The sequence below is a fragment of the Camelus dromedarius genome, chromosome 21 (assembly GCF_036321535.1).
Source record: "Camelus dromedarius isolate mCamDro1 chromosome 21, mCamDro1.pat, whole genome shotgun sequence".
NCBI lineage: Eukaryota > Metazoa > Chordata > Mammalia > Artiodactyla > Camelidae > Camelus > Camelus dromedarius.
This window is the reverse complement of record NC_087456.1, coordinates 11,779,659-11,789,133: the sequence shown is the minus strand read 5'-3', so window position 1 is coordinate 11,789,133 and position 9,475 is coordinate 11,779,659. Positions and strand designations below refer to the sequence as shown.

General features: G+C 50.6%; 1 protein-coding gene across 1 annotated transcript; it reads left to right on the top strand.

Moving 5' to 3' along the window:
* Positions 1-4,814: 4,814 nt before the first annotated feature.
* Positions 4,815-7,237, top strand: RD3 (RD3 regulator of GUCY2D). The gene is made up of 2 exons (XM_010992167.3): positions 4,815-5,110; positions 6,955-7,237. The coding sequence occupies exons 1-2, from the start codon at positions 4,815-4,817 to the stop codon at positions 7,235-7,237; spliced, it is 579 nt and encodes a 192-aa protein (XP_010990469.1).
* Positions 7,238-9,475: the final 2,238 nt, after the last annotated feature.

The following is a 9,475-nucleotide window of genomic DNA, read 5'->3' as shown; positions in this document are numbered from 1 at the left end:
CACGCCTGCTAAGCATGAGCTCTACCACTCTCCCACAACTGTTAAATTACGAATTGCTCAGACATGTAATAAAATTGGAAGAATAGTGCAATAAACAGCCATAAATTCCTCCTGCACAAAATGATTTTTGCTGTTTTGCCATTTCTGCCCCATCTGTACGTGTGTGTGCATATATACATGCAACATTTTCTGAATGACTTGACTACGACATCACAGGCATCGTGACACGTCAGCATCGCCTCCCAAGATTGGGCTGTTTGTCGAGATTCCCCTGTAACCATAACATTATTTCTACACCTGGGAAAATCAACACTCCTTCCCTAACCTCCAGCTCACATTCCAATTTCCCCAAATGTCCTTTTTATTTTCAAACAAGGATTCAACTGATGTTCATAAATTGGAGGCAGACTAGACAGGCCATTGCCTGAATGAGAAGTAGGCATTCCTCCTGGGGAGGTTCTGGAGTCACCAGGGCCAGGCAGTAGGCAAGAGTGAGGGGCCTCAGCTTACACCACAGAGCCCGGCTCTCCCTCAAGGGTGAATCCAGCGCAAGGGAGGGGCAGAAGTTACGGTGCAAAGCACCCAGAGAAGATCACCCTTGCTGTTCTGAAGACCCTTCTGGGTGTCTTTATCAGACCACACCCTGCCATCATGGAGTTTCCTAGACACTAGGTCACAACACAGACTCAACGGGGGTCTCACTCAGGTCCTGGGGAGGCCCTGGGACAAGCCAACCACCTCTGGCATCTGTCTGGGCTGCCTACCTCTCTGCCTCTCCGCTCCCTCCCTCCAACCCTCCCTCCATCTCCCCCTCCCTCCTTCTCTCCTCCCTCTCTCCCTCCCTCTTTTGCCTTTAAGAACTTAATCAGACCTACTGAAGGGCCTCAGGGAGAACAGCTGGCACCAGAGACAGAAATAGCCCCGGCAGAAAACTTGTCTCTGTCAAAGCCTCAAGCGAGCCTGGCTGGGAAGCAGGGGCTTCAGCGAGGAGAAAATGCAGAACACCCTCCGCCCCTGTGAGAGTCTGCCCCTGGGCCAGAGAAGCTCAGAGGCCAGGACTCAGGTGGGATCAGCCCTGAGAGCTGCCATCCACATGCGCTTAGTGCCTGTCTCCAGCGGGAGGCTGGGGTCAGGAGCAAGGCCTTCCACCCGAGAAGGAGGCTTCCCCTACCTGGGATGAGGAGTCTGGGGGATTCCAGAGGCATGCCCACCCTGAGGTCATTTCCCTCCAGGTCAGGCCTCAGGTGCTGAGATCCTTGCCTGGACAGCCACCGACCCACTTCCATGGGCCCAGTCTCCCAAGGGTGGATGAAATCACAGTGTGAGCCAGCCTAGGCCTAAAGGAGGAACGAGGAGCTGTTGGTGAGGGTGTGAGTGGGTCCTAGACATGTCTGCCAGGCCCCACTGGTGTGAGGAGAGGGGACAGACTGAGGGCCAGAAGCTGTCTCAACCCACGCCTCCACATCCCAGCCAAGAATTCTGTGGAGTCCAAGAATTCTGTTTGATTCAGACCCTCCAAGTTGTGATAAAGGTATATTTGACAAAGAAGGAAGCAGAACATATTTTATTTAATAGTTTGCTAGCTTAATTTGTCACTTACAAATATTTAAACCTATGGTACGTGAGCCTCTGTCTGCAGCCCCTTCAGATGTGAGGTGTGGGCCTGTGGCTCGAGCCTGGTGCCCCCTCCAGGCCGGGAGTGGCCTTTGTGTGGATGTTAGGGGGCCAGTTCATCCTGGAGACAAAACTTGTCTTCAGGCCTCCCACCTCCCCTTTCTGCTATATTTCCAGCCAGAGGAGGACCCTCTATGGCCTCTTTTCAGCTTAAATGCAATCCAGACTAAGAAGGGAAGAAGGGAAAAATGCCCTTAAGAAGGGCAGTGCCCGACCCAAAGGTGAATCCATCAAAATGGACCTTAGGCCGGGTGAGACCCTTTGGAGTAGATGTCAAGCCCAGCTGCACAGACGCCAGTGCACGCGCAGAGCGGGTAGGGGCGGGGGAGACAAGGACTAAAGCACCCCAGGGCAGCTCTATCCATCACTCTGGGATTCATGCAAACAAGGCAGAAAATAGGCACCACCCCATTTATTCATGGATGTTCATTCACTGAGCACTTGCTGTAGCTAAGGGCGCGGGGGCCTGGGTAGCATGATGCCCAAGACATGGGTCCTTGCTCCATCTGGAGAGGGAGATGGGCACACAGGAAATCTCGGTTCTCTGTGACTCTGTGGGGATGGCGTGAGCTCGGGGAGGCTTGAGAAGTCTTCTAAAGGGAGCAGAGTATGAGCTAAGAACTAAGGAAGGATTTATCCAGGAATTGAGGAATTGAAAGTATTCTAGGAATGTGCCCAGGCTTGGAAGCAAGAGAGGGCAGGGTGTTTTAGGGGAATGGAGTGTGGGGGTGGGGGAGGATGTCTGGGGAGGATTGGGGAAAGGGGAAGTTTGATGAGAGATGAAGCTGGTCAGAAACAGGAGCCACATGACAAAGGGCCTAGAAGCCACTTAAGGGGCCTGAGTCTAATCTTGAGGATAATCAGGAAACACTGAAAGCCTTTAAGCATCCCAGGTCTTAAATATAGGATGATTTGAAGATCTTCACAGGCCTTAGGCCCTTTTACTGTTCACAGCCTCACTCCACATCACATCAAACATCAGCAGATAAATCCACGTTACAACTATTTTTTCAGGAAAAAAGTTGAAGGGAGTTTTCTAACTCTGATTTGAAACTATTATTAATTTCTTAATTTCAGTTTTGCAAGTATCTCTTTCTGTTTTGAAGCCAATGACACTTTTTGGTGGAGTAGGGGACAGACAGTCCTTTTCATTCTTCACAGACCCCATGCATTGTGTTATGGAATCTAATGAAAATAAAATAGTGACATGGTCAGTGTTATGATTTAGAGAGATCACACTTCAGAAAATAGAGTGGAAATTGCTGTTTAACAGGTAGAGGTTTTCAGTTTTGCAAGAGGAAAAAGTTCTAGAGTTCTGTTTCACAACAACAGGCATATAGTTAACACTACTTTAAACTTAAAAATGCTTCTGATGGTAAATATTATGTTTGTTTGTTATACCACAATAAAAAGAAAATGGAGTGGAGATTGGATCGGGAGGACCAGCCCTGGGTTTCCAGGTAGGAGGCAGCAGCTATAATGCAGCTGGAAGATGGTCAAGGCTTGAACTAATGGCGGGGAGGGTATAGCTCAGTGGTAGAGTGCATGCCTAGCATGCACTAGGTCCTGGGTTCAAGCCCCAGTACCTCCATTAAATAAATAGATGAATAAACCTAATTAACTCTCCCCCCCCCAAAGATTAATTTAAAAAATAATAAATAAAATAATACTAAGGCTTGAACTAATGGAGGGAGAAAGAGTGCACAGATTTGGGAGAATCCACAGGAACTGGATACAGGATTTGACCGATGAGGCGAAGGGACAAGACGCAATTGTGCATCAGCGGGAGTAACCAAGCTATGCCCCTACCAAGCTGGAGACCAGGGAGAAGCAGCAGCCAATGGGGAGGAGGATGGGGATCTTGGGTTGAAGATACAAGTGGAACCTACAAAGCGAGGTATCCAGGAGGCACCTGGAGACTCTGACCTGGAGCTTGGAGGACAGTTGGGTTATAGATTTCAGTTTGGGAACTATCAGCATTCAGGGAGTAACTGGAAACATGTGAAAGGATGAGGGACATTAAAATGAGGAGACAGCCTCTGGCAGAGTGCCAGGGAAGAGCCACAACTCAAGGAAGGCCAGGGGAAGGGCACCCCCAAGAGTTCTGAGAGGGAGTTTCCAGGAGGTAGACCAAGCTGGGAGATACACCAAGGAGTGAGATCTAATGGAAACCAGGGAGACGGTATTTCCACTGGGAGGAGAGGTCCGAGGAGTTAAAGCCGCAGATGGGTTGGCACAGATGCTAACCAGTTGCTGGGAGTGCGGTAGTTCCATGGAGGGTGTTCAGAGGTGTATCTGGCAGGATATATTAAGAGCTCATTCAAGAGCATCGACCCCTCTGTGTGTGTCCCCTTAAATCACAGGGATGAGATTATGTTCAGACACTCAGCATTAGTAAAGGTTAAACTGAGGCATATTACATTTTTTAAGAGTTTATTTGAGAAAAACCTATTCCAACTGGGTAGCATCCAATTGAGCAAATAACAAAGAGCTCCAAAGAGCTGTACAAAATAAAGGACTTTTATAGCCATAAGGGAGCAGGAACGAAGAAGTTATGCTAGGCAAAAAGGTGGGTTAGTTATTGCAAAGTTACCTTCCTTTAGGGGATGGCAGGGGTCTGTCTGGCATGTAACCTAACTAGTGCTGATCAGGCAATTCCTGACTGACTGGTTTAAGATTCCATTTCTGGAAGAGGCAAAGCTGTAATCAAGTTTTCTTGGTTTGGTGACATGGGTCTTAGCATAAGTGACTCCATTTGAGACTTGTATTGTTTTTAACTCCATTTGGTTTGGAGTTAGCAAGGATTCAGGGGGCAGTTCCTCAGGGCTCAGTCATCTGGATGTCTTAGGGATTGTTAGAACCATGAGAGATTATCTTACTTTTACGTGAGTGCTTGGAGCTTCCCAAGTTTATTCACGACAGCTTCTTGCAACAGCTCTACCTTGTCTTACAGAATTAGAAATGATTGCTCAGAGAGGTTAAGCGACTTACCGGAGGTCACCCAGCTGTGAGGGTCGGAAGCAGTTCTTCTCACTCTGATCCCAGCTCTCTTCCCTCCCGCTTGTTTTCCCCACCCTAACTGACAGAGGAGCCCAAGGAAGACGCATTCCTGCCCTGTCTCGGCAGGGCCTGGGGGTGTCATGTCCCTCATCCCGTGGCTCCGGTGGAACGAGGCCCCACCACGGCTGTCGTCGCGGAGTCCGGCGGAGATGGTGCTGGAGACGCTCATGGTGGAGCTGGCAGGGCAGATGCGAGAGGCTGAGCGGCAGCAGTGGGAGCGCAGCAACGCGGTCAGGAAGATCTGCACCGGCGTGGACTACAGCTGGCTGGCCAGCGCGCCCCGGCCCACCTACGACCTCAGCCCCGGGGAAAGAATGCAACTGGAGGATGTCTGTGCCAAGATCCACCCATCCTACTGCGGGCCTGCCATCCTGAGGTAATCCCCGGCAATGACAGGGACCAACGGTTGGACTTCAGACTCTAGGGCGGGTGACCACACCGGCAAGGGCCTGAGCTACCAGGACAGGAGGCTGGGCCTGGAAGAGCCAGTTACCTGTTAGAAGGAGCAAGGCAGGAGGAAGAATCTGAAAGAGGCCCTGGCGTGCCAGGCCAGGGCTAGGGGCTCAAAAGGGGGCGGGAGGCGGCTCCTGGAGGCACGTGAGTTTCGATAGGAAAGAACCTCAGGCCTTTGAGCTTTCTATCCTCCCTGCCTGGACTGTTAGCATCCTGACTGCTTCCTCTCCATCATTAGTTCATCATCCATATTACCTTCTAAGAGAGGTTTTCCCACATAATCTCTCCAAAATTGGTTTCGCAGTTACTCTATTTCACACTAGTTTGTCTAAGGGGTGTGTGTGTGTGTGTGTGTGTGTGTGTGTGTGTGCACGCATTCTCAAAGGAATTAGAGCCCTGGGGCATCGGATGTTTATAACTTGAATACAGACCTGTTCCTGAACTTCAATATAACTTTAATAAAGCTGTGAGCCACATGGTCCAGTCTTCATTGGATTCAGGGTTAAGGAAGCAGAGTCCAACAGCCAAGAGTAATGTCAAAACTAATTCAAGTTTTTTACCTGCATTTCTTGAACCCTAGTAAAGGAATAAAATTCCACAATAAAACATCTTAAATTCCCCTTAGTCTCCCCAAAGCTTCCCTTACCCATCTCTTTAGCCAACAGATGCATCTATGAGACAGCTTTCTCTTTGAAATTCTGCTTAAAAACTTCTCCTTCTTCAGTCCTGTTCATACTCCTTTGGGTTATGTGGTCTTATCACCACCCCCTCACACTTATTCCTCTAGGCTGAGAATCTTACCCTCCCCCATTTTTCTTATTCTGCACCATGGAAACCCCTCAAATGTACCTAGTTCCAGAAGCACCCTGGGGACAGGGCTGGGGGTGAGTCATGAGTCATGGGCTATGGGCGGTGCTGGTAAGAGAATCTAAGCTGGCAAACCAAAACTCATAAATGGGGGGAGGGCTGCTGGGGACACTCAGGGGACTGTCCCATCACATTTCCTATCTCATTGCTGGAAAGTTGGAGAAGTCCTTACTCTCAATATGGTAGAGGAAACCAGGTACTAAATGGACTTGCTAGCTATTGTTCATTCTTGAGCTCTAAGCCAGAGACAAAGAGGAAGCAGCTTGGGCAGGATCCAGGAGAACCTGAGGCAGTGGGGTACCACGTGATTCTTCCTGGCTGCCTTGCAGACTGCGGTGGATTAGCAGGGCGGTGGATTAGCAGGGCGCCTGGTGCGCATGGCCAGACAGCTCACTCTCACCCAGCAGGTGGCGGGGAGCTACGGAAGGAATAGCGCAGGACAGTAACAGAAGCAGATACACATTTCAGAAAGATCACACTAGCCAGTGAGGGCAGAAGGGTGGGAGAGGGTTAGCCAGAAAAGTCCCTGAGAGCGATGGGCTTCCCTTACTACTACTGCATTGATGACCTGAGGGAAGTGCCAGCATCTTTACATATGTCAGCGCATTAAATCTTACAAAAGAATAACTATGACCCCAGTTTACAGACGAGGAAGCTGAGTCACATGAAGGCCAGAGGTGGCAGAGCTGGAATTTGAACTCAGGATGGGCTGGGGCACTAAGGAGGTGGGGTGGGTGGTTCCTGATTCACTTCAGAAAAAGTGGGGAAGCAGTGGGGTGGGGGGAGGGAATTGCCCACGGAGGTGCACGGAGATGCCCCTGGGGTTAGACACTGGCCAAGCGCCGCGCCCGGGTGACCCGCCCCACCGCGCCCCCTCACCTCTCCCCTCTCTGCACCCAGGTTCAGGCAGCTGATAGCGGAGCACGAGCCCGAGGTGCAGGAGGTGTCCGGGCTCTTCCGCTCGGTGCTGCAGGAGGTCTTGGAGAGGATGCAGCAGGAGGAGGAGGCGCAAAAGCTGACTAGGCAGTGGAACCTGCGGCCCCGCGCCACCTTCAAGACCCGCGCGCGCATCGCCCCCTTAGTCAGCGACATCCGCACCATCTCGGAGGACGTGGAGCGGGACGCACCTCCGCCGACCCGGACCTGGAGCCTGCCGGAGTTCCGGGCTCAGAAAGAGTACTGACCCGCCCTCACCTGCCCAGAAGCGGAGCAGGTGGGAGGGCGTGATAGCCCGGGACCGTCCTGGGCCCTGGAACTTCCCCAGCCGCCCTGCCCCTGACGCAGGGGCCAAAGAGACCACCCCATCCCAAGACACTCCTATTAGATGGAGCCACCCCTCACTGCCCTCTCCAGCTGGCCACAAGGCCTAGTCAGGGCTTGGAGCTGCAGCAAGGGCCCCCTCACTCCCCTGCACAAGTCGGATGGAGCAGCCCCTTCCCTGCCTCAGGGAGATTCAGGGTCTTGGAAGACCATCACGCCCTCGCTATCTTCTGCTTCTGTCTGGAATAGGAAGAGTTGCCCTGCTTTTTGCCAAGTCATATGTTCTCACCTCAACTTAGAGATGTCCCATTCATCCCCTCTCCCTGGGCAATGATGAGGCACCTGTCAGATGGTGTCCATTCTCTGCTGGTGACTGGTCAGTCTCACCCCTGCAGGTGGGTCACAGCCTCGGGGATGGCAGAGCTGTAAGGGACCCAGGTCTACTCTCCTCCAAGTAGTGAATGAGAGGACTGAGGCTCCGAGAGGTCCAGGCTTCTGCCACCATTAACTGTAGCAAGATCCCCATGGGTGGTGAGATTGTCCCACACACATAAGTCTCTGCCCCTGAGTCCTTGAGTCCTGGGCTATGATGGGACAGGTCCAAGGGCTGGTCTCCACCTGCCTGTGGTCTGATGCATCTCTTACCTTGGCACCAGTGTGGGGGTCTGAGGTAGGTTGCCATTCCCCTATCCCACAGTCATCATGTGGGAAGTGGCCAGCCCCCAGCAGCTCCTTCCAGAGGCTAAGCTTCAAGGCCTTCTGACTCGCTGCTCTGGAGAGCCAGCTCTCTGATTCCAGGGTCCTTCTCTATCTGGTTGTGCCTGCTCTTTGATTTTCTTCAGAGAAAGTGATGCCCAAACCTCTAACTGACCTCGAGGCACCTGAGTGCAATGTCACCCTACAGACTTCTCTGTCCTTCCATTTCTAACGTGGTTAGATCTTGATGATGGGATTATCCAATGCATGGATCAACAATAGCAAATCTGGAAGATACCGGGCAGCCTCCTCACACACCCTGACTGAGCTGAAGCTGGGTGTGCGGGGATGGGTGGGGAAAGTGTCTGCCCTCAACTCTCAGTGCATGCTCAGAAAATGCAAGTGGGTCTTATTATTAGTCTAAATAAGATGCCAAGAGCAGATAAGTCAATGCGGGGTATCTATATGTTCCTTGACCAAGCTGAGTGGGAAAAAAAATTTTAATGATCTGGTTTTGGATATTTTCACTCAAATCTGGACAGAGAATCAAAGGATAGTGGAAAACCTCCATCTAACGGTATCAAGATGAAAGAGTTGATCAGCTCATTAACAGAATCAGCGACAGCTGAGACTCACTTAAATAAAAATATACACATTAAATATCTTACATATTTTAAGACATAAAAAAGTTCATCCAATTGCCAAACTTTTAATGTAGATCTAAGCTGTGTTCACTTCTTTTGTGACACATGTGGGTTGTCTGATGGGAGTCCTGCACTTCAGTTTTATTAGCTTGTGTGTACTTTTAGCATAACAATAAGAACAACTGGTATACACAGGGTTTAGAAGGAACAGAAGTGACCTTTGGTAAGCAGACAACTCAGTTTGGGGAGCAAAAGTGTTGGGAGAGCTAGAAAAGGTTTACTAGCCACGAGCTTTGTGGGCTTTGTGGGTGCCCTGGATGTGGGTCATGTTTTCCCCAGGGAGTGAAGTATCAAGGTCACCTCCGAGGGGACTTCAGAGGAGACCAGTTAAGAAAACATCGACTCTGTTTCCTCTTTTCCACCACCCTGCATGTACCTGTTCTTCCCAAAGAAAAGGAAGACCTGAGCTTTCGTTGTGTTCTTTTAAGTTGCAGTCACTGCCCTCTCATGAAAGCCTTTCTTGCCCACCTCAGCTAAGACAGAACCCATCAACTTCAGACACCGGTTGTCCCACTGCAGGGAATCCCAGCTGGTGGCACGCAAACCCGGAGTAATGAGGTCTGCCTCAATTTTGAGTTTTAAAAACCCAGTAACAACAAATGAAAGAACAGAATGGTTTGAGAGCCTCCTTGTGAGTGTGATGGAGGCTCCTGGCAGTTGGAATTTCTCTTGCAGCTCAACACTGCTGGCCACGAGAGGGCGCCAGTGGGTTCTGGACCACTCTCTGATTACGTTATTTTGCTTTGTGGTTTATTCTTTCA

Excerpts from the sequence above, each read along its gene's own strand:
- RD3 (XM_010992167.3), top strand. The coding sequence starts at position 4,815 with ATGTCCCTCATCCCGTGGCTCCGGTGGAACGAGGCCCCACCACGGCTG. Across the intron at positions 5,111-6,954 it reads TGCGGGCCTGCCATCCTGAG|GTTCAGGCAGCTGATAGCGG; the intron begins GTAATCCCCGGC and ends CTCTGCACCCAG.